We start from the raw sequence: 25,189 nt of genomic DNA on the forward strand, positions 1-25,189 counted from the left end.
TCACTCTTCCTTCCCAATACTGGAGCAACATTCAGAGGCCCATTCCCCAGGAAAACCCTCCCTTTCCTTTGCCCACAGTTCCAAGATGAGATGGGATTCTCCAACATGGAAGATGATGGCCCAGAAGAGGAGGAGCGTGTGGCTGAGCCTCGTCCTAACTTTAACACCCCTCAAGCTCTACGGTAGGCTAGTTGAAGACCTTGAGATTTGGAATAGAGGAAAAGTTTATTTCTGAAAAGGTTTTCAGAAGTTGCAATTGATAATTTTTCATCCCAAACCAGCTTCTGTTACTGATGTAAGGATGCAGAGCCCTGTCAGGAGTTAGGTGTCAAATGAAGTCTTCTTGTTATGGGGCAGTGCAGCTGTAGGCCAAGCTATATCCGTTTGGGAAGGGAGAAAAAACAGTAGCTGGCATCCATATCCACTTCTCCAGGTGAGTGGTGCTGGAGAGGTATGTAGGACTCAATGTGGCCAGCCACACAAACTACCCCATATTGTAATATCCAGTCTGTCCCTTTTGTTCTTTTTATGTGCCATTAATATCTGCTAAATGTGACTGAAAATTTGTTAGTCACCTAGGCATTAGTGGAGCAAACCCTGAAGCACCTGCAGTAAGGAGTCTGAAACATACGTGCTGACCTTTTTGCCTAAAGTTGGCACTTGTGTTACAGCATCCAGAAAGTAGAGGCTTTAATTTTTTCCTCATTTTGTGGTGGATTTGCATCTGCACTTTATTCTATTGTTATCCATTGCGAGTAGCAGCATATAGTCATTAGATGGATGGCTAGATGTCAGGATGCAGTTTGTGCCATAAGTGGAACAAAGCAAAGAGAATAGTCCCTGTAATTAGTCCTGTGTTTGAACCTAACAGCATTACTAAGCAGAGAGCTTGGGATCCATCTGAAAGCTAGACCTTTAGGGATTTTTCAATTTAGTGAAAAAAGATAAGATATGCCAACCAATGTCTAAAAACTAGAAATACCAGTAATTCTCCATTACAACAAATATCACAATACAACTACATCAAAAACCTCAAGATTGCTAAGTCAGTATTTGACCCATTATTTTAAGTTACAGCTCATACAACAAAATTCTGTTATAGCAGAATGGAACCATTCATCCTGGGAACACATAATGGGATTTGATCTATAAACGTGTTTTGGTTCTGCTGATTGACTCTTTGTAACTTCTTAAAATTTGGGAAGTGTAGGCTGGGCGCAGTGGCTCTTGCCTGTAATCCCTGCACTTTGGGAGGCTGAGGCAGGGGGATCACCTCAGGTTAGGAGTCGAGACCAGCCTGGCCAACATGATGAAATCCCATCTCTACTAAAAATACAAAAATTAGCCAGGCATGGTGGCAGGTGTGTGTAATCCCAGCTACTCAGGAGGCTGAGGCAGGATACTCACTTGAACCCGGAAAGCGGAGGTTGCAGTGAGCCGAGATGACAGCCTGCTTGACAGAGAGAGACTCTGTCTCAAAAAAATAAAATAAAATAAAATAAATAAAATTTGTAAAGTATAGAAATAATTTCAAACTCATGTTAGAATTCAGTTACCTTCTGGTATTCAGTAGAATACAGTCATATATCATCTCATGGTGATACATTCTGTGAAATGTTATCATTAAACGATTTCATCATTGTGTAGAAAGCACTTGGATAAACCTAGATGGTTTAGCCTACTGCATACCTAGGCTATACAGTATAACATATTGCTCCCAGGCCACAAACCTGTATAGCATGTTATTCTGCTGAATATTGTAGGCAGTTGTAACACAATGGTAAGTACATATGTATGTAAACATAGAAAAGGTACAGTAATCTTATGGAGCCATCTCTGAATATGTGGTTCATTATTGACTGAAACATTATGTGGCACATGACTGTACTTGGGCAGCTGTTGCTTCTCTTTCAGTTGCAAATGCAAACCTGTTATAATCTTTGACTAAATAAAGCATCCTGGATTCTGTAAGTCCATAGATAGTAAAAACATCTTAAAACACAATAAAGAAGAGAGAGGAAAAAAAAGAACAAAACAAAAACCCTGGGAAAGTGAGTTATCTGTGCTTCCCTTGTCAGTTAGCCAAGTAATTCTTATTAAAACTAGGTGCAAGGCCACGTGTGGTGACTCACACCTGTAATCTCAGCACTTTGGGAGGCTAAGGCAGGCAGATCACCTTAGGTCAGGAGTTCAGACCAGCCTGGTCAACATGGTGAAACCCCATCTCTACTAAAAATACAAAAATTAGCTGGGTGTGGTGGCAAACGCCTGTAATCCCAGCTACTTGAGAGGCTGAGGCAGGAGAAATGCTTGAACCCGGGAGGCGGAGGTTGCACTGAGCTGAGATTGTGCCACTGTACTCCAGCCTGGGCGACAGAGTGAAACTGTCTCTCAAAAAATAATAATGGGCCGGGTGCGGTGGCTCACGCCAGTAATCCCAGCATTTTGGGAGGCCAAGGCAGGCGGATCACAAGGTCAGGAGTTTGAGACCAGCCTGACCAACATGGTGAAACCCCGTCTCTACTAAAAATAAAAAAATTAGCCAGGCATGGTAGCACTCGCCTGTAATCCCCAGCTACTCAGGAGGCTGAGGCAGGAGAATCGCTTGAACCCAGGACGCAGAAGTTGCAGTGAGCCAAGATCATGCCACTGCACTCCATCCTGAGAGAGAGAAAAAGACTCCATCTCAAAAAATAATAATAATAATTATTATTATTATTATAGATCAGGCGTGGTGGCTGGCACCTGTAATCCCAGCACTTTGGGATGCCAAAGCAGGCATATCACCTGAGGTCAGGAGTTCGAGACCAGCTTGGCCAACATGGTGAAACCTTGTCTCTACTAAAAATGCAAAAAAAATTAGTCAGGCGTGTTGGCAGGTGCCTGTAATCCCCGCTACTTGGGAGGCTGAGGAAGGAGAATTGCTTGAACCTGGGAGGCAGAGGTTGCAGTGAGCCGAGACCACTCCATTGCACTCCAGCCTGGGCAATAGGAACGAAACTCCATCTCAAAAAAAAATAATAATAATAGTAATAATAATAATAATAAAAATACAACTACGTGCAGGCTATATTTCCATTACCTACTTTTTTATGCTTCTGGTCTTCTGTTCCTTCAGTGGTAGTAGTGCAGGTGATCAGGTTTTCAGTTCTCAGAAGATTGTATAAGACAGTCCCACAGGCTTTAGGTTTTTACCCTGTGCTGCCCAAACCCACAGTAAATACTATAAAAGAAAGAATGATTTTTATCCCCAATAGATAAATGATAACTTTTTAAAATTAACTGTTGAAAACACTTATTTATCTATTGCTGTAATATTGGAGATTACTTGAAATATGATAACCTGCTTGTTGTAGCTACATCAGCAGGTCTTATCCTGATTGCATAGGGTATCAGCACGTGCTTAATCACTTAAGTATCTTTTTCTCCTTTTACTTCAGAACTGTCATGCTGGGTTTTTCAGTTTTTTCTTCAGCCCTGGAAACAGTCTCTCAGGAGGGTAGGGGTGGGAAGTTAGGGCTAGGAACCTTAGAAGAGGAATTTATTTTATTTATTTATTTATTTTATTTTATTTTTTTGAAATGGAGTCTTGCTCTGTCGCCCAGGCTGGAGTGCAGTGGCGCGATCTCGGCTCCCTGCAACCTCTGCCTCCCGGGTTCAAGTGATTCTCCTGCCTCAGCCTCCCAAGTAGCTGGGATTACAGGCACGCATCACCACGGCCAGCTAATTTTTGTATTTTTTCATAGAGACGGGGTTTCGCCACGTTAGCCAGGCTAGTCTCGAACCACTGACCTCAAGTGATCCACCTGCCTTGGCCTCCCAAATTGCTGGCATTACTGGCGTGAGCCACCGCACCCGACTGTTTCTTGACCTTTTAATAATTGTCATTCTGACTGGCAAGGCTTGCTTTCTTAACAAGTCAAAAATCTCCTAGCATGAAGCAGGAAAATGATATACTAAAATAACTAAAGTAATGATAGTTTACCTGAACAGAACTGAGTGGTTGGTTCAAATATTACCCTAGTGCTCTCCATGAAGGTATTTTCTTTTAGCCCTTTAAATTCCTCTTCCTGGCTGGGTGCAGTGGCTCACTCCTGTAATCCCAGCAATTTGGGAGGCCAAGGCAGGTGGATCACTTTGGGTCAGTGGTTCGAGACTAGCCTGGCTAACGTGGCAAAACCCTGTCTCTACAAAAAAATACAAAAATTAGCTGGCCGTGGTGATGCGTGCCTGTAATCCCAGCTACTCTGGAGGCTGAGGCAGGAGAATCACTTGAACCCGGGAGACAGAGGTTGCAGTGAGCCGAGATCATGCCACTGCAGTCCAGCCTGGGCGACAGAGCAAGACTCCATTTCAATAAATAAATAAATTAATTAATTAAATAAATAAATAAATAAATAAATTCCTCTTCTAAGGTTCCCAACCCTAACTTCCCACCCCTACCCTCCTGGGAGACTTTTTCCAGGGCTGAAGCAAAAATTCAAAAACCCAGCATGTCAGTTCTGAAGTAAAAGGAGAATAAGATAGCTAAGTGATTAAGCACGTGCTGATACCCTATGCAGTCAGGGTAAGATCTGTTGGCCAGGCGCGGTGGCTTACGCCTGATTCTAGCACTTTGGGAGGTCGAGGCAGGTGGATCATGAGGTCAAGAGATCGAGACCATCCTGGCCAACATGATGAAACCCCGTCTGTACTAAAAATACAAAAATTAGCTGGGTGTGATGGCGCGTGTCTGTAGTCCCAGCTACTCAGGAGGCTGAGGCAGGAGAATCACTTGAACCTGGGAGGCGGAGGTTGCAGTGAGCCGATATCATGCCACTGCATTCCAGCTTGGCGTCAGAGCGAGACTCCGTCTCAAAAGAAAAAAATATCTGTTTATATAGCTACAACAAGCGGGTTATCTTTCTTTTTTCTTTTTTTTTTTTTTTTTTTTTTTTTTTTTTGAGACGGAGTTTCGCTCTGTCGCCCAGGCTGGAGTGCAGTGGCGGGATCTCGGCTCACTGCAAGCTCCGCCTTCCGGGTTCACGCCATTCTCCTGCCTCAGCCTCCCGAGTAGCTGGGACTACAGGCCCCCGCCACTGCGCCCAGCTAATTTTTTGTATTTTTAATAGAGACGGGGTTTCACCGTGGTCTTGATCTCCTGACCTCGTGATCCGCCCGCCTCTGCCTCCCAAAGTGCTGGGATTACAGGCGTGAGCCACCGCGTCCAGCCAACAAGCAGGTTATCATATTTCAAGGAATCCCCGATATTACAGCAATAGATAAATAAGAAAATGTAGTATCCCACCAGGGAATACTATACAGTCATAAAAAGGTATGATATCATGTCCGTTTCAGGGACATGGATGGAGGTGAAGCCATCAGCAAGCTAACGTAAGAACAGAAAAACAACACCGCATGTTCTCACTTATAAGTAGGAGCTGAACAATGAGAACAGATGGGCATAGGGTGGGGAACGACACACGCTGGGGCCTGTTGGGGAGCGGGGGAAGGGAGAGGATCAGGATAAACTGCTAATGCAGCTGCACTTAATACCAAGGTGATGGGTTGATAGGTGCAGCAAACCACCAAGGTACGCGTTTACCTGTGTAACAAACCTCCAGGTCCTGCACATGTATTCTGAAACTTAAAATTAAAATTTTGAGGGCTAGGCATGGTGGCTTACGCCTGTAATCCCAGCACTTTGGGAAGCCGAGGTGGGTGGATCATGAGGTCAGGAGATGGAGACCGTCCTGGCTAACACAGTGAAATCCCATCTCTACTAAAAATACAAAAAATTAGCTGGGCGTGGTGGCACGTGCCTATAGTCCCAGCTACTTGGGAGGGTGAGGCAGGAGAATTGCTTGAACCCGGGAGGCGGAGGTTGCAGTGATCTGAGATCGTGCCACTGCACTCCAGCCTGGGCGACAGAGCGAGACTGTGTCTCAAAAAATATTTAAATTTTGAAAAAAGAATGCAAGGCAGTGCAGCCTGAGTGGATAGGGAAATGAGACAAGCTGAACCTGGGATGGGAGTGACAAGTAAATGAGAGAAGAAATGAGAATGATGAGTTCCCACCAGCTCCTTGGCTGCTTTCTTATCCAGATATTTCTCTGTTCCTAGCATTTTAATTTTTTCTTTATTTGTATATTATTTAGAAGAGGAATTGTAGAGGAATGGGATGGAGTGTAATATAGAATCATCATATTTGATGCATGCTAACTACTTTGGCAAAAGATTTGTAAAAGGCTGAGAGTTTGACTGTTGGCTAAAGTGAGATGGGGGATTAGTAGGGAATGAAAATTGTTCAGGCTCTTTGCTCATCATTGGAACGAATTGGATGTGTTGTGGACCTACGGAAACACTCAAATTCAGTCATCTCCCTGTTGGGAATAGGTTTGAGGAACCACTGGCCAACCTGTTAAATGAACAACATCGGACAGTGAAGGAGCTATTTGAACAGCTGAAGATGAAGAAATCTTCAGCCAAACAGCTGCAGGAAGTAGAGAAGGTTAAACCCCAGAGTGAGAAGGTTCATCAGACTCTGATTCTGGACCCAGCACAGAGGAAGAGACTCCAGCAGCAGATGCAGCAGGTAGGACTTTTCTTGGTCATGTTAACATTGAATTTTTTTTTTTTTTTTTTTTTTTTTTGAGACAGAGTCTGGCTCTGTCTCCCAGCCTGGAGTACAGTGGCCCGATATCGGCTCACTTCAACCTCTGCTTCCTGGGCTCAAGCATTTCTCCTGCCTCAGCCTCCCTAGTAGCTGGGACTACAGGCGTCCACCACCACACCCAGCTAATTTTTGTATTTTTAGTAGAGACGGGGTTTCACCATATTGGCCAGGCTGGTCTCGAACTCCTGACCTTGTGATCCGCCCGCCTCAGCCTCCCAAAGTGCTGGGATTACAGGCATGAGCCACTGCGCCTGGCCGTTAATACTGGATTATACCAAGGCCTAACTCTGAGGCCAGAAATTAACAGCTTTGTAAAAGTCAGAGATAGTTACCTTACCACCTCCTAAAACCATAGTATCTTCACATCATTAGGAGCTCGAGAAGTCATCATGTTCATGTCTTATGGCTCAAGGAAGAGAGCACACAAGGACACTAATGGTATTCAGAAATATAGATTTCAAAGAGTCCTTAGTAATCTATTCTGAAATTTAACAACCTTCACTGTGAGAAGTAGGTTTATTTTTCCTTTTTCTAACCTCAGTCCCTCTGGATTGAGGTTAAGCTTCCTCTGGTTCTGTCATTTTGTTCAAGGGAACATGTCTGAGAGATTTATGCCAAGATCCTATGTTGTTTTCATACTCCTTTCAGAAAGCAAAATATATGTGATAAAGTTGCAAACATCTTGGTTATTGTCTCTCTGGCGGCTGGGTTACGGTGGCTCACACCTGTAATCCCAGCACTTTGGGAGGCTGAGGTGGGAGGATTGCTTGAGCCAGGGAGTTCGAGAGCAACCTGAGCAACATAGTGAGACCCTGTCTCTACAAAAAATAAAAATAAATTAGCCAGGCATGGTGCCATGCATCTGTGGTCCCAGCTACTCAGGAGGCCGAGGTGGGAGGATTGCTTGAGCACAGGAAGTTGAGAGGGCGTGGAGCCATGATTGCATCACTGCACATCAGCCTGAGTGACAGAGAGAGATCCTTTCTCCAAGAAGAAAAAAAAAAAAGATCTCTCTGGATTCCTGAAATGACAATGTGGTAACATGTCACTTCATCATTTTCTTTCCATCCCCAGCACGTTCAGCTCTTGACCCAAATCCACCTTCTTGCCACCTGCAACCCCAATCTCAATCCAGAGGCCACTACCACCAGGATATTTCTTGTAAGTTTCCAAATATCCGTAACTCTAAAGACTAGAGTATGAAATTAGCTTGGCAGGTTATTTCTCAGTTATTCACTGATCATAATCTATATTTATTCTTCTCTCGGGTATTTTTGATTGCTTTGTCTGCTTTCTGTTAAGGCTTCCTGTGTTTGCTGAGAGAACGTAAGCCACTGATTCCCATGAAAGGACAAGGAGTGTATTCAATTTTCTTAATACTGTCCTTCTGATATTTTTATTGAATCCTCCTCATCTTTAGATCCAACCTAACTTCTTAGGTTTTTGGTACCACTGTTCGTTTTATAGATGTTGAGACTGGGCACGGTGGCTATGCCTGTAATCCCAGCACTTTGAGAAGCCAAAGCAGGCAGATTGCATGACCCCAGTAGTTCGAGACTAGCTGGGGCAACATGCCGAAAGCCCGTCTCTACAAAATACAAAAATTAACCAGATGTGGTGGTGCGTACCTGTAGTCTCAGCTACTTAGGAGGCAGAGGTGGAAGGATAGCTTGAGCCTAGGAGGTGAGGGTTACAGTGAGCTGAGATCGCGCCACTGCACTCAAGCCTAGGCGGCAGAGTGAGACCCGGTCTCAAAATAAATAAATAAATAAAATAAAAGTAATAGTCCTAATTCTTGGCTAGGTGCGGTGACTTGTGCCTGTAATCTCAGCACTTTGGTAGGCTGAGGTGGCTGGATCACTTGAGGTCAGGAGTTCGAGAACAGCTTGACCAACATGGTGAAATCCAGTCTCTACTTAAAATACAAAAAATAGCCGGGCGTGGTAGCGGGCGCCTGTAATTAATCCCAGCTACTCGGGAGGTAGATGGAGAAGAATCGCTTGAGCCCGGGAAGTGGAGACTGCAGTGAGTCAAGATCGCACCACTACGCTCCAGCCTGGGCGACAGAGCGAAACTCCGTCTCAAAAAAAAAAAAAAAAAAAAAGAGTCCTCATTCTTCATAATCTTACTGCTAGTTCAGGAGCTAGACCATATATTCCTTAGTGTTTCTCACTAAGTCTAAAAGTAAAACAAGAATACAATCCCTGAATATCTGGGAACTCAGGCATAATCTTAACAGAGTAGTTTATTGTGAAAGACTTTATGATGATTTTTACCTGTTTTTATCCCGTAGTAGGAAGATCAGCTTCTCATTTAGATTCTGAAGGCTATTGGTATTAATTGTCTGGAATTGTCTTAGATCTTCCTTGTGTCCTGTTTTCCCAGAAAGAGCTGGGAACCTTTGCTCAAAGCTCCATCGCCCTTCACCATCAGTACAACCCCAAGTTTCAGACCCTGTTCCAACCCTGTAACTTGATGGGAGCTATGCAGCTGATTGAAGACTTCAGCACACATGTCAGCATTGACTGCAGCCCTCATAAAACTGTCAAGAAGACTGGTAGGAGACAGATGTGTCAGCTTTAAGTTTTTACTTGCGGTGAGAGGTGGTGGGAATCTTATCCCATAGATAAGTTCCTAGGATACTTGCCTAGGAATGGAGGACACAGGACATTTGTAATTTCTTCCTTCTCTGTTTTATCCTCCCTTTGTACTCATTATCCAAGTTCTAGAATTACATGATAATCTCTGGGCCTGGGTAAGGGGTGGAGGCAGTGGACAGTATAGGAATATGGGAGGTAGAGATCTGAGGCTCAGTGCTAAGAATTGGACTACAGCAATATGAGGGGTAAGTATTAGGAGTCAGATCGAGATAAACTGGGGCCTGGTAAAGATGAAAGTCAGGTGGTAAAGTTCGGTCATGTTTAGCTTTTTACTGTCTTCATTAAGATCAACTAAGGCCAGGCGCGGTGGCTCACGCCTGTAATCCCAGTACTTTGGGAGGCGGAGGCAGGGGGAACACAATGTCAGGAGATGGAGACCATACTGGTGAACACAGTGAAACCCCATCTCTACTAAAAATACAGAAATATAGCCAGGCGTGGGGGCACGCGCCTGTAGTCCCAGCTACTCGGGAGGCTGAGGCAGGAGAATCGCTTGAACCCAGGAGGCAGAGTTTGCAGTGAGCCAAGATTGCATCATTGCACTCCAGCCTGGGCGACAGAGCGAGACTCCGTCTCAAAAAAAAAAAAAAATCAACTAACTTTATTTACCATACTGACTGCAGCATAAGTGATATCTCCATTCTGAATGAAATATTGACTTGCAAGTTAGGCATAAGTTAGAGATTATACATTTGCCATGTTCAGTATTTTAAAGAAATTTGCAAGTTTAGATTCTACCTTGCATTAGTTTAGTATTTTTTAGAAAATACTTGCTATTTACTTAAGCCAAATATTTGCTTCTGATTTGTTTCTTGATTTAGCAAATTAGTTGTGGTTTGTTCTGGATTTGGGTTTGTCTTTGGATTCTATTTTAAATCCCTGAGTCTTATCGTTAAGTTGAAAATAGTTGTATTTAAGTGTATTATATCATAGACACGGATCCCAAACTGCTTTAATAGCTATATTAAATGATATGAAATGGTAATGAAAACTTGATTTAACACCAAATTATAATATCTTACACATCTATTGACCTGTTGCTTTCTTCTGGGGATATAAAAATAACACTTATGGAAGGAGAAATATGGATATAGTAGTTTTGTCTCTAGAAATGCAGAGGTGCCTGAAAGTGAGAGGCTGAGAGAGGGAGAGAGAAATGAATGAGACTGAATTGTCTCCTTCCTTTTATGGTTCTTTTGTTCCCAGCCTCAGGAGGAATCTGGGAGAACTTAAAGTTAAGTAAGAATCAAATAAAAGTAAAATTTGGAATACCAGATTTGTGAGGGAGATTAAAGAAGTTGGAATCTTATTCTGGAAGAAAGAAAGCATTGTTGAAGGTCTCTTATCCTTCAAGTATTTAAGGGGGGAAGGAGGTAAAACATTTTTGAGCATACGCTATTGTTAGCACCTTATTTTACTAGGTGCATTTTAAGTGTTTGTTTTACTTAGTGAATAAAGTGTTCCACGTAAGAAAGAATGAGTCAACTTTTATTGCCATTGAATGGGACTCCCTTTAGATATAATGTTAGCTTAAGAAAGACTGTGGAAACTTTTGGGGGGATGGTGGGCAGATGGGAGGGAATCAAGTTAGATAAGGATAGCTCCTACCTAAATGCAAAAATGCATTCACAGGCTTTTATGAAGCCCTCTTTTGTCCTAGAAGTTGATTTATCCGAGATTTATTTTCTTATAGCGAATGAATTTCCCTGTTTGCCAAAGCAAGTGGCTTGGATTCTGGCCACAAGCAAGGTTTTCATGTATCCAGAGTTACTTCCAGTGTGTTCCCTGAAGGCAAAGAATCCCCAGGATAAGATCGTCTTCACCAAGGCTGAGGACAAGTAAGTGTTTACTCTGGGGGATCAAAACAGCAGAATATCCCAAGGAGAAGACGTAGTTCCTTTGAGGAGTTTAGGGGAAGTAAGACTTGTATAATAAGACACAGACACAAAAGACAAAAGGAAAAGCAGTATAGATGAACAGAGCCCTCTAGGACGTGCTTGTTCTAGCAGTGCCAAATACTGCTTTTTGGGAGATGTCACACACATTTTTAAAGCATTTTAGACTGGACATGGTGGCTCACACCTGTAATCCCAGCACTTTGAAAGGCCAAGGCAGGAGGTTCACTTTTATTTTATTTTATGTTATTTATTCATTTATTTAGAGGCAGAATCTTACTGTGTCACCCAGGCAGTCACAGCTCACTGCAGCCTTGAACTCCTGACATCAAGCGATCCTTGCACCTCAGCCTCCACGGAGCAGCTGAGACGACAGGCGTGTGCCACCATACATGGCTAAATTTTTTTTTTTTTTTTTTTTTTTTGTACAGATGAGGGTCTCTCTGTGTTATCCAGGCATCTCTCAAACTCCTGGACTCAAGGCATCCTCCCACCTTGGCCTCCCAAAGTGCTGGGATTACAGGCATGAGCCACCACACCCACCAGATTATGAACATTTTTATGGCCCTTTGTATGTATTGCCACACTGTTATCAGCACATATGTGTATATGTAACCACGATTATATATGTTGTTAGAGGGTAGTATTGGTGCCGGTTTAAGTTGTCTGACAGGGTACCTATTCATTTTGTATTAGTTTTATTAGAATTATTCTCCTTCCTTTCTATTCTCTTTGAACTTCCTTTGTATTGTTAGTATACAGCTCATCATGATACAGCTCATCATGATCTCACGTTTATTAATGATTTATGCCTAGTTTCTTATGTTCCCACATAATTGTGAAGTATTTGATTTTTTTTTTTTAAACGGAGTTTCACTTTTGTCACCCAGGCTGGAGTGCAATGGTGCGATCTCGGCTCACTGCAACCTTCGCCCCCCGGGTTCAAGTGATTCTCCTGACCAAGTAGCTGGGATTACAGGCGCCTACCACTACATCTGGCTATTTTTTGTATTTTTAGTAGAGACGAGGTTTCACCACGTTGGCCAGGCTGGTCTCGAACTCCTGACTCAGGTGGTCTGCCTGCCTCGGCATCCCAAAATGTTGGGATTACAGGCATGAGCCATTGCGCCTGGCCTTATTCTTATTCATAATACTTAATCAGTACTCACTAAGTATCTGAAATTTTCTGTTGAGTAGTCACCAACTTGTACAAGAATTAGATTTACAGAAAGTAGATTGACCAGGCATGGTGGGCTTACAACTGTAATACCAGTACTTTGAGAGGCTGAGGTAGGAGGATCGCTTGAGGCCAGGAGTTTAAGATTAGCCCAGGCAACATAGTGAGAACTGGTCTCTACAAATAATGGAAGAAAAAAATTAGTCCGGCATGGTGGTGAACGTCTGTGGTCACAGATACTTGGGAGGATGAAGTACGGGAATCGCTTGAGCCCAGGCATTCAAGGCTGCAGTGCGCTGTAATCATGCCACCCGCTCTCCAACCCGGGCAACAGAGCAAGACCCTGTCTGAAAAAAAATGAAAAGGTAGATTGGGCCACACACCATGGCTCATGCTTGTAATCCCAGCACTTTGGGAGGCTGAGACTGGAGAATTGCTTCAGCCTAGGAAGTAGAGGCTGCAGTGAGCTGCGATGGTGCCACTGCACTCCAGCCTGGGTGACAGCGTGAGACCTTGTCTCAAGAAAAAAATGAAAGAGTAGATTGTAAAATGTGTTAGTCTGGGGAGGCCCTTTAGAAGGAAGGACTGTGAAGTGAGATTTAGTGTCATTCTCCTTTCTCAGTTTGTTAGCTTTAGGACTGAAGCATTTTGAAGGAACTGAGTTTCCTAATCCTCTAATCAGCAAGTACCTTCTAACCTGCAAAACTGCCCACCAACTGACAGTGAGAATCAAGAACCTCAACATGAACAGAGCTCCTGACAACATCATTAAAGTGAGTGTTTCCTGCATGCGCCATCTGGGCACCTCACCAATATGTACCCATTCTTTTATCTTGTTATTCTCAAAGAAAAGAGGAACCTTCTTTTATCTAAAGCTAATTTCTCCCACTTTACACTAGATTAATTCCCCTATTGCCTTTTGGGCAATATTCCGCTGGCAGTATTCCACTTATTTGCTTTTTTTTGTTGTTGTTAGACAGACTCTTGCTCTGTCACTCAGGCTTGAGTAGAGTGACACAATCTTGGCTCACTGCAGTCTTTACCTCCCAGGTTCAAGCGATTCTCCTGCCTCGGTGTCTCCTGCCTGAGCATCCCAAGTAGCTTGGATTACAGGCATGCACCACCACACCTGGCTAATTTTTGTATTTTTAGTAGAGACGAGGTTTCACCATGTTGGCCAGGCTGGTCTTGAACCTCTGACCTCAAGTGATCCACCTGCCTTGGCCTCCCAAGGTGCTGGGATTACAGGCATGAGCCACCGCACCTGGTTTCTTCTTTTTTATTTAGATATTTATGTTGTGTTTTTAGAGATGGGTTCTTGCTCTGTCATCCTGTTTGGAGTGCATTGGCACAGTCATAGGTCACTGTAGCCTCAAACTCCTGGGTTCAAGTGATCCTTCCACTTTAGCCTTCCAAGTGTCCTGGACTACAGGCGTGTTCCACCAAGCCTAGCTCATTATTTTATTTTGTGTGGAGATGCTGTGTCACTTTGTTGCCCAGACTGGTCTTGAAGTTTTGACATGTGTCAGTCCGCCTGCCTCAGCTTGGCCTCCCAAAGTGTTGGGATTACAGGCGTGAGCCACTATGCCCAGCCTTTTGTTTTGTTTTGTTTTGTTTTTGTTTTTTTCTTGAGAAAGGGTCTTACTCTGCTACCCAGGCTGGAGTACAGTGGTACAGTCATAGCTCACTGTAACCTCGAGCTCCTGGGCTCAAGCATTCCTCCCACCTCAGCCTCCCAAGGAGCTGGGATTATATGCATGAGCCACCATGCTTGCCTATTAATTTTTTTTTTTTTTTTTTTTTTTAAGAAATGGAGTGTCCCTATATTGCCCAGGCTGGTCTCGAATTTTTGGCCTTAGGCATTCTCCTGTCTCAGCCTCTAATTGCTACTTCGTGGTATATTGGATTTAGGCCTTATTTGTTAACCATTAACCATAAGCCAAGGAAGCTGAGGATTTACCTGTCTCCTCACTCCCTTACTCCCACCACAAACATGCACATTTTCTGCTCTCCAATCTCCTCGCCAGTAATTATGTCACAATTTTGGTTAGGTTGTATTCAGGGTTTACACTGTAAGATTTTAAGGACTGTATAAATGCTCTTCACAGCTATGTTATTGTGATACCTTGCCTTTCCTGCTGAACATTTTGTTTCTCTTGGAGTAAATAATCGCATTTTTAGGGGGATGGGGCTGGACTTGATTTTATTATGTAATTATTCCCAGGTCAACAGTAAAGATTACTTAAATTTTCTTAATCTCCTTTCAGCGTGTCTGGCCTTCTAGATATTCCATCACTTTCATCTTGAAGGAATTGCTCCTTGAGCCCTCTGACACTATTCCACTCTAAGCGTGTTGCTCTCTGGGCTTGCTGCACTGATGTCTTGGGCTTTTTCCTCCCCATCATCCTGGGGATTCTTTTTGCCTCTTACTGTATTGGATCTTCTTATTTCCTGAATTCTACATCTGTGTTTTTGTTTTACTTCCTTCCTTTAGTGAAACACATTCTAGTAGCATTTTTTATTTTAATTTTTTTCTAAATTTTTAAAAATTGAGGCCGTACACGGTGGCTCAGGCCTATAATCCCAGGTCTTTGGGAGGCTGAGGCAGGCAGATGACTTGAGGCCAGGAGTTCAAGACCAGCCTGGGCAATATGGTGAAACCCCGTCTCTGCTAAAAATACAAAAATTGACCAGGTATGGTGCCACTCACCTGTAATCCCAGCCACTCGGGAGGCTGAGGCACAAAACTCACTTGAACTAGGGAGACAGAGGTTCAGTAAGCGTGGATCACTCCCCTGCACTCCAGCCTGGGCGACAGAGGAGTCTCTGTCTCAAAGACCAAGAAGCAAAGAAACAAACAAAAAGTACAAAGATGTGCACAGAAAATGACACACAACTCAAACGTGAAGGAAAAAGATTTTTCTGCAGCAGATTACGGTTTATCAAGTGCCTTAGCACCACGGATGAAACTAGACAATTCTAAGCCATATTATCATGAATTTTCAAAACATTGGAGCCAAAGGAAAAATCTTACATGCTATCAGAGGTTGGGAGAAACAGGTGTTACATGAATATTCAAGAGTTAAATGGGGCTGTGGCTCACGCCTATAATCCCAGCACTTTGGGAGGCCAAGGTGGGAGAATTACTTGAGCCCAGGAGTTCAAGACCAGCCTGGGCAAAAAAGTGAGACCTGTCTCAATTTTTTTTTTTTTTTTTTTTGAGATGGAGTCTTGCTGTGTGTCATCCAGGCTGGAGTGCAGTGGTGTGATCTCGGCTCACTGCAAGCTCCGCCTCCCGAGTTCATGCCATTCTCCTGCCTGAGCCTCCTGAGTAGCTGGGACTACAGGCACCAGCCACCACGCCTGGCTAATTTTTTGTATTTTTTAGTAGAGACGGGGTTTCACCATGTTAGCCAGGATGGTCTCAATCTCCTGACCTCGTGATCTGCCCACCTCAACCTCCCAAAGTGCTGGGATTACAAGGTGAGCCACCGCGCCTGGCCTATTCTTTTTTTTTTTTTTTTTTTTTGAGACGGAGTCTCACTGTGTCACCCAGGCTGGAGTGCAGTGGCACTATCTCTGAGCTCACCTCAACCTCCACCTCCCAGGTTCAAGCAATTCTCCTGCCTCAGCCCGCTGAGTAGCTGGGATTACAGGTGCGTGCCACCATGCCTGGCTAATTTTTGTATTTTTGTAGGGATAGGGGTTTTGCCATGTTGGCCAGTCTGGTCTTGAACTCCTGACCTTAGGTAATCTGCCCACCTCCGAAAGTGCTGGGATTACAGGCATGAACCACCACGCCCAGCCTTCATTTACTCTTAAAATTGAACTTTCTCAGGCTCTTTTTTTTCCCCCTTCTCTTCTAATGCCTTTCACACCATCATTTGCTTAAAAGGAAGCTTTCATGTGTCCAAGGTGTAGATTACGATGTTGTTTTGCAGCTGTTGATCAAGAACAAATCTTACATAAGATTGCTCTGAGCATCTGCTTCCTTTTCTCTCTGTGACCTAAACTCTCCCCTTCCTGGCAACCAGAATGGAGATCATCAGTTAGAAAATATTGAATAATTGTGAAATATTTAAATAGAGATTAGTTTAATTTGAAATGTACAAGTATTCAGCATATGCTATTCGTATATGTGTGTTCATGGATGTTTGTGTATGTGGTCTTGTGTGTCTGTGTGTTTCTCTTGATCCACCACCCACCCCATTCACCAGCCTGACAGAGGACAGTGTTTCCAGAAGGAATGTAATTCATGCGCATTTTTTTCATGTTAAGTTTTATAAGAAGACCAAACAGCTGCCAGTCCTAGTAAAATGCTGTGAAGAGATCCAGCCACATCAGTGGAAGCCACCTATAGAGAGAGAAGAACACCGGCTCCCATTCTGGTTAAAGGTACAGCCCTCTTCCTTGAAGTCTGTAGGAGGCAGAAGGTCACTGAAAGTTCTGAGAGAATATCAAGGGCTTCCTTAATCATCTAATGCTTTAGTTGTAGAACTAGGACTTTAGAAATCTTCCTGATTCACCTTTCTTCCCTTACTTTTCTGCCCTTCTCTGGGTGATTCTACAGCATTTTCAAAATAATAGGTAAAATAATAATTTGCTAAAGGAAATTCACAGAAGTTTCTAAAGTGTATAATTAGAATGTGGTCTTTGTAGATTTGATATGCAGAGAGACCCTTCTTGGAAAGATGCCTTGAGACTGTCTAAGGTCTCTAAAACCTAGAAAGCCCTATTGTTTTTCCCAAATTCTTTTTTTGTTGTTGTTTTGTTTTGTTTTTGAGACAGAGTCTTGCTCTGTCCACCCAGGCTAAGGTGCGATCTCGGCTTCTCGCAACCTCTGCCTCCCAGGTTCAAGTGATTCTCCTGCCTCCGCCTCCTGAGTAGCTGGGATTACAGGCACATGCCATCACACCCAGCTAATTTTTGTATCTTTAGTAGAGACGGGGTTTCACCATGTTGGTCAGGCTCATCCTGAACTCCTGACCTCAAGTGATCTGCCCACTTCAGCCTCCCAAAGTGCTGGGATTACAGGCGTGACCCACTGTGCCAAGCCTCTTTTTCCCAAATTCTGACATATGCTGGATCAGAGTGTTCTTGTTTCCAATAGGCCAGTCTGCCATCCATCCAGGAAGAACTGCGGCACATGGCTGATGGTGCTAGAGAAGTAGGAAATGTGACTGGAACCACTGAGATCAACTCAGATCGAAGCCTAGAAAAAGACAATTTGGAGTTGGGGAGTGAAACTCGGTACCCACTGCTATTGCCTAAGGGTATAGTCCTGAAACTGAAGCCAGTTGCCACCCGTTTCCCCAGGAAGGCTTGGAGACAGAAGCGTTCATCAGTCCTGAAGCCCCTCCTTATCCAACCCAGCCCCTCTCTCCAGCCCAGCTTCAACCCTGGGAAAACACCAGCCCGATCAACTCATTCAGAAGCCCCTCCGAGCAAAATGGTGCTCCGGATTCCTCACCCAATACAGCCAGCCACTGTTTTACAGACAGTTCCAGGTGTCCCTCCACTGGGGGTCAGTGGAGGTGAGAGTTTTGAGACTCCTGCAGCACTGCCTGCTATGCCCCCTGAGGCCAGGACAAGCTTCCCTCTGTCTGAGTCCCAGACTTTGCTCTCTTCTGCCCCTGTGCCCAAGGTAATGCTGCCCTCCCTTGCCCCTTCTAAGTTTCGAAAGCCATATGTGAGACGCAGACCCTCAAAGAGAAGAGGAGTCAAGGCCTCTCCCTGTATGAAACCTGCCCCTGTTATCCACCACCCTGCATCTGTTATCTTCACTGTTCCTGCTACCACTGTGAAGATTGTGAGCCTTGGCGGTGGCTGTAACATGATCCAGCCTGTCAATGCGGCTGTGGCCCAGAGTCCCCAGACTATTCCCATCACCACCCTCTTGGTTAACCCTACTTCCTTCCCTTGTCCATTGAACCAGTCCCTTGTGGCCTCCTCTGTCTCACCCTTAATTGTTTCTGGCAATTCTGTGAATCTTCCTATACCATCCACCCCTGAAGATAAGGCCCACGTGAATGTGGACATTGCTTGTGCTGTGGCTGATGGGGAAAATGCCTTTCAGGGCCTAGAACCCAAATTAGAGCCCCAGGAACTATCTCCTCTCTCTGCTACTGTTTTCCCGAAAGTGGAACATAGCCCAGGGCCTCCACTAGCAGATGCAGAGTGCCAAGAAGGATTGTCAGAGAACAGTGCCTGTCGCTGGACCGTTGTGAAAACAGAGGAGGGAAGGCAAGCTCTGGAGCCGCTCCCTCAGGGCATCCAGGAGTCTCTAAACAACCCTACCCCTGGGGATTTAGAGGAAATTGTCAAGATGGAACCTGAAGAAGCTAGAGAGGAAATCAGTGGATGCCCTGAGCGTGATATTTGTGATGACATCAAAGTGGAACATGCTGTGGAATTGGACACTGGTGCCCCAAGCGAGGAGTTGAGCAGTGCTAGAGAAGTAACGAAACAGACAGTCTTACAGAAGGAAGAGGAGAGGAGTCAGCCAACTAAAACCCCTTCATCTTCTCAAGAGCCCCCTGATGAAGGAACCTCAGGGACAGATGTGAACAAAGGATCATCAAAGAATGCTTTGTCCTCAATGGATCCTGAAGTGAGGCTTAGTAGCCCCCCAGGGAAGCCAGAAGATTCATCCAGTGTTGATGGTCAGTCAGTGGGGACTCCAGTTGGGCCAGAAACTGGAGGAGAGAAGAATGGGCCAGAAGAAGAGGAAGAAGAGGACTTTGATGACCTCACCCAAGATGAGGAAGATGAAATGTCATCAGCTTCTGAGGAATCTGTGCTTTCTGTCCCAGAACTCCAGGTGAGAGCTGGAGAATATTCTCAAGTATTTCGTGGACTCAGTAATATGTTTCACTTATTGGCATGCCACCTGCTTGCTTGCTGCACTATGGATAGTCCTAAAATCATTTGTATTTGATTTGTGAATGCATTATGGGACATGATTGTGGCGTTGAGGTGAAATGAGATGGAAAGGATGAAATTTTACTTATTATATTAAACTCATTTACACATTAAATTGAATCACCTGACCATACTTTAAATGCCTTAAAAAATAGTAATAGGCTGGGCTTGGTGGCTCACTCCTGTAGTCCCAGCACTTTGGGAGGCTGAGGTGGGTGGATCACAAGGCCAGGAGTTTCAGACTGGCCTGGCCGACGTGGTAAAACCCCATCTATATTAAAAATAACAAAAATTAGCTAGGCATGGTGGCGGACACCTGTTAATCCCTGCTGCTTGGGAGGCAGAGGCAGGAGAATCGCTTGAGCCCGAGAGACAGAGGTTGCAGTGAGCCGAGATCACGTCATTGCTCTCCAGCCTGGGCAACAGAGCAAGGCTCTGTCTCAAAAAAAAAAAAAAAAAAAAAAAAAATAGTAAATAGCTGGGCACGGTGGCTCACGCCTATAAATCCCAGCACTTTGGGAGGCCAAGGCGGGCAGATCACCTGAGGTCGGGAGTTCAAAACCAGCCTGACCAACATGGAGAAACTCCATCCCTACTAAAAATACAAAATTAGCTGGGCATAGTGGCACATGCCTGTAATCCCAGCTACTCAGGAAGTTGAGGCAGGAGAATTGCTTGAACCGGGGAGGCAGAGGTTGCAGTGAGCCAAGATTGCACCATCGCACTCTAGCCTGAAAACTATCTTCAGGTTACAGAAGTTTGTAAAAAGGAACTTCTTCCCCTCTCCTGCTGTCAGGCCGAATGTCAGCTATCACTGGAATTTCTTTTTTTTTGTCTTGTTTTGTGTGTTTTTTTTGTTGTTGTTGTTTTTGTTTTTTTTTTTTTGAGATGGAGTCTTACTCTGTCTCCCAGATTGGAGTGCAGTGGCATAATTTCAGCTCACTGCAACCTCCACCTCTCGGGTTCAAGCAATTCTCATGCCTCAACCTCCCAAGTAGCTGGGATTACAGGCATGTACCACCATGCCTGACTAATTTCTGTATTTTTAGTAGAGATGTGGTTTCATCATGTTGGTGAGGCTGGTCCTGAACTCCTGGCCTCAAGTGATCCACCCACCTCGGCCTCCCAAAGTGTCAGGATTACAGGCATGAGCCACTGTACCTGGCCCATTGCTGGGATTTCATAACTCAAGGAATTCCCCTCAAGACAGCTGTAGTGGGCTCCCCATTGTTTAACTTCAGATTATCCTGATACAGCTTTGTGTTGTTTGCAATTCATGAGCCACTAAGAGCCATTATAAGTACTCTTTGGAGGGTTTTACAGGAAACAATGGAGAAACTGACTTGGCTGGCATCTGAAAGGCGCATGAGTCAGGAGGGTGAGTCTGAAGAAGAGAATTCTCAGGAGGAGAACTCTGAGCCGGAAGAAGAGGAGGAAGAAGAAGCAGAAGGAATGGAAAGCCTGCAGAAAGAGGATGAAATGACGGATGAAGCAGTTGGAGACTCTGCTGAGAAGCCTCTTTCTACTTTTGCTTCACCTGAGACTGCTCCAGAAGTGGAGACCAGCAGAACTCCACCAGGTGAGCTAGACAAACCTATACTGAAGGACCATTCTCACTTAACCTCATTGTCTAGAGGACAGTGTGCAGGGTGGGTAGCTTATAAACCAGGTGGAGGATTTCCAGAGGAAACCCTCTGGATCTCTTCTGCAACACCCCTCCCCCAAAACATGTTTAATGTGGTATCTTTGTGGAGAACAGATACTCAGAAATTTTTAATTTGATTCTCATCCGTTGCTAGATTTATATTAGCTTCGTTCACTTTCTTTCTTTTTTTTTATTTTTTTATTTTTTTTTTTGAGACGGAGTCTTGCTCTGTCGCCCAGGCTGGAGTGCAGTGGTGCGATCTCGGCTCACTGCAACCTCTGCCTCCCAGGTTCAAGCGATTCTCCTGCCTCACCCTCCTGAGTAGCTGGGATTACAGGCATCTGCCCCCACACCCAGCTAATTTTTGTATTTTTAGTAGAGATGGGGTTTTACCATGTTGGTCAGGCTGGTATCAAACTCCTAACCTTATGATCCACCCGCCTCGGCCTCCCAGAGTGCTGGGATTACAGGCGTGAGCCACTGTGCCTGGCAGTTCACTTTGTTAAACTGATTGTTACCTTATCTGTCATGTGTGGGGCTAAGACCCATGTTTATTTCAGAAAACACTGCTTGTTCCTCATCAAGACATAGTCTCTCAAAAGCACTACAGAAGCCACACTTGCTCTTTAGACTTCCTTTCTCAATATGAAGTAGCTGATTATCTTGTTGTCATCCCAATTAAGGCAGTTACACTGCAGACTCTGCGTAAAGCTGACTTGACGGACTTAGTTCTCATACCATTTTCCCAAAAACCTTTTCCTTGAATTGCTCCATAATATTGAATAGGATTTGGCTGGGGTGGTGCATGTGGTGGAATGGGAAGAGCAGGGGTTGCAGGGACAGGGAAACAATCCTTTTCATGTGTGCTACAAGGAGAGAGCATCAAAGCTGCTGGAAAAGGCCGGAACAATCATCGAGCTCGCAACAAGCGGGGAAGTCGGGCTCGGGCCAGCAAGGACACCTCCAAGCTGCTGTTGCTGTATGATGAGGACATTCTCGAGCGAGATCCACTAAGGGAGCAGAAGGACTTGGCCTTTGCCCAAGCTTATCTGACCAGGGTAGGCAAATGCTGCTTCCTGTTATTGCCAGTCTCTATGAATGTGGCTGCTTCTTCAAGGGAGATGTTTTTCAAAATAAAGTCTGTTTTTCAGGCTGTGCAACAGGCTTCATATTCCTCTATCTTGGCTTTTCTGGCAAAAGATCTCTGTGACAGAACCACAAGGAGACATAGAATTCAATCATAAGTATGTTTATTGTTAGTACCCTGCCATCATCCTTCTGTTGACCAGAGATTGGCAGAAAGATGATACCACCATCATCAGTGGGAGGTTGTGACTTTACTGGGTGTGCTGATAAGGACCTTTATAGAACCTTTGGCTTGAGAAGAAAGATAGTGGGTACACTGGCCAGCAAGTGGATTTCAGGGAAATACATTGCTCTTAAGACATGAACCAGCTCGGCGTGGTGGCTCACACCTATAATCCCAGCACTTTGGGAGGCCGAGGTGGGTGGATCACCTGAGGTCAGGAGTTAGAGACCAGCCTGACCAACATGGTGAAACCCTGTCTCTACTAAAATACAAAAATTAGCCGGGTGTGGTGGTGGGCGCCTGTAATCCTAGCTATGGGGGAGGCTGAGGCACAAGAATCACTTGAACCTGGGAGACGGAGGTTGCAGTAAGCCGAGATCGCACCACTGCACTCTAGCCTTGGTGACAGGGCGAGACTCTGTCTCAAAAAAAAAAAAAAAATGAACCAGGCTGGGCGTTGTGGCCCTTGCATATAATGCCAGCACTTTGGGAGGCTGGGGTAGGAGGATCCTTGAGTCCAGGAGTTCAAGACAAGACAAGCCTGGGCAACATAGGAGACCTCCATCTCTACAAAAATTAAAAAAAAAAAATGAGCTAAGCATGGTGGTGCATGCCTGTGGTCCTAGGTACTTTGGGAGGCTGAGGTGGGAGAATCACTTGGGCCCAGGTGGTTGAGACTGCAGTGAGCCATGATTGCATCAGTGCACTCCAGCCTGGGCAACAGAATGAGACCCTGTCTCAAAAAAAACAAAAAACAAAAAAAAACCACACATAAGCCAACCACTTCTTGGTAGTGTCCTGGAGAACTATGTCCTTCTGTTGGTAACCACCTGGTTCCTTTATCCCCCTGGAAAGCAGAATACTGGCAATGATAGTCATAGCTTTTTCTTATCTCCTAATGTTTTACTGACATTCCTAACTTATATATTATTTACTCTCAAATTACGCCCATGCTGAAATACATGTACAAACACATGTTACCTATTTCATTATGGGGCTGTAATCAGTAAGGAAAGGTTAGGGCTGTGACCTAGAGAAAAGCATTGCTTGGTTTTGTGGGTAGAGCTGTGGAACTTGGAAGATGATTTTTCACTTGCTCACTCCCAGAAAAAGATCTTTACCTTGCCTATTGCTCTGTGTCTTCCATTAACAGTCAGATGTTAAGACCTGTTGGAGGCACAGCCTCTGATGGATAATTCTTGGAGCTCTCTAACCATAACCCTGCCTTCTCCCTTGTACCCTTATTGCTTGTTGTGGCCCAAATAAAGGGTGTTGATGATTGAAAGTCTTCCCGTGTAGGTGCGAGAAGCCCTACAACATATCCCTGGCAAGTATGAAGACTTCCTTCAAGTCATCTATGAATTTGAGTCAAGTACCCAGAGACAGACGGCTGTAGATCTCTACAAAAGCCTGCAAATTCTGCTCCAAGACTGGCCTCAGCTGTTGAAAGACTTTGCTGCTTTCCTGTTACCTGAGCAAGCTCTGGCCTGTGGATTAGTAAGTGAATGGGGAAAAAAAGTACACTAGGACTTCTGGGTCAGAGTGAGACTGGGATTGAATGGGGTTGAATAAGACTGTTTCAGTCTCCCAGCTCCTTCCAGACACACAGCCATCCCCTGGCCCAGAGTGATAAAAGCCTCTGTCTTTTCAGGGTATTATCTTTCCAATCCCATTCTCCCATTTTCTTTACATGATAAATGAGAGGGTTTTACCTGTAGTTGCCAAAGGACACCTTAGGTGAGTCATATGCTCTGCTTCTCACTAGTATCAAGGCAGACATTCATTTAACAAATATTTGTTAGGTGCCTCCTAACTGTCAGGAATTCCTAGCAATTCCTGACCTCAATTGCTAGGAATATAGTAATTACAAAAGACTAAAATTCCTGCCCTCGTGGAGCTTACATTATCATGAGGAAGTTCAGATGATACTCCAGAAAACATATATATATATATAGCATATATAAAATATAAATTATAAAAATAAATATAAACAGCAAAATATATAGTATACAATGTTTTATAGTGATCATGTTTTACAGAAAAATAAAGCAGGAAAGGAAACTAGAGGGGTGGTTTTATACACAGCAGTCTGGGAAGGCCACTGTGGTATGGTAACATGTGAAATGTTGCAGAATAGGAGGCTAAACATGAGGGATATCCCAGTAGTCCTGGACTTATTGTCATAAAAATAGGAACAAAGGGAGGAACGGGATTATTCTAAGAGTTTTATTGGGGTTAAATGACAGTGGGGTAGTTCTGCATATAATGTGTGATGCCCATTTTCTCTTCTGGTATTATTATGAGGTTCCAATCAGTGTATATGTGAACAAAAAAAAAATTTTTTTTTTTTTTTTGAGATGGAGTTTCACTCTTGTTGCCCAGGCTGGAGTGCAGTGGCGTGATCTTGGCTCACTGCAACCTCCGCCTCCTGGGTTCAAGCGATTTTCCTGCCTCAGCCTCCCGAGTAGCCGGGATTACAGGCATGCGCCACCACGCCTGGCTAATTTTGTATTTTTAGTAAAGACGGGGTTTCTCCATGTTGGTCAGGCTGTTCTCGAACTCCAGACCTCAGGTGATCTGCCCACCTCGGCCTCCCAAATTGCTGGGATTACAGGTGTGAGCCACCACACTTGGCCACAAAAATTTTTTAAAGAGATAATGTCAGCCAGGTATGGTGGCTCACACCTGTTATCCCAGCACTTTGGGAGGCCAGCCTGGACAACATAGCAAGACCCCATCTTTACATAAAATAAAAAAATTAACTAACTGGGTGTGGTGGTGCACACCTTTGGTCCCAGCTATTTGGGTGGCTGAGGTGGGAGGACCACTTGAGCCTGAGAGGTTGAGGCTTCACTCAGCCATGATTGCTCCACTACACTCCAGTTTGGGTGACAAGAGCAAGACCTTGTCTCAAAAACAGAAAAGAG

The 25,189-nt window shown here is 44.5% G+C and overlaps 1 protein-coding gene across 15 annotated transcripts in view; it reads left to right on the forward strand.

The window, feature by feature from the left end:
* Positions 1-25,189, forward strand: part of GON4L (gon-4 like) — a 110,298-nt gene that overhangs the window by 75,824 nt on the left and 9,285 nt on the right. For 13 of the 15 annotated variants that reach the window (XM_055361592.2, XM_055361601.2, XM_031010784.3 and 10 more), the window contains 11 exons: positions 79-182; positions 6,376-6,574; positions 7,730-7,816; positions 9,041-9,212; positions 11,009-11,153; positions 13,010-13,160; positions 16,666-16,782; positions 17,498-19,207; positions 20,632-20,887; positions 21,827-22,011; positions 23,562-23,759. In XM_055361592.2, coding sequence (XP_055217567.2) covers positions 79-182; positions 6,376-6,574; positions 7,730-7,816; positions 9,041-9,212; positions 11,009-11,153; positions 13,010-13,160; positions 16,666-16,782; positions 17,498-19,207; positions 20,632-20,887; positions 21,827-22,011; positions 23,562-23,759 — 3,324 coding nt within the window. Of the gene's footprint in view, positions 1-78; positions 183-6,375; positions 6,575-7,729; positions 7,817-9,040; positions 9,213-11,008; positions 11,154-13,009; positions 13,161-16,665; positions 16,783-17,497; positions 19,208-20,621; positions 20,888-21,826; positions 22,012-23,561; positions 23,760-25,189 lie in introns of those variants that run through there. The other 2 variants (XM_055361668.2, XM_063694240.1) reach the window with 2 other exon arrangements.

Source organism: Gorilla gorilla, chromosome 1, assembly GCF_029281585.2.
Source record: "Gorilla gorilla gorilla isolate KB3781 chromosome 1, NHGRI_mGorGor1-v2.1_pri, whole genome shotgun sequence".
Lineage (NCBI taxonomy): Eukaryota > Metazoa > Chordata > Mammalia > Primates > Hominidae > Gorilla > Gorilla gorilla.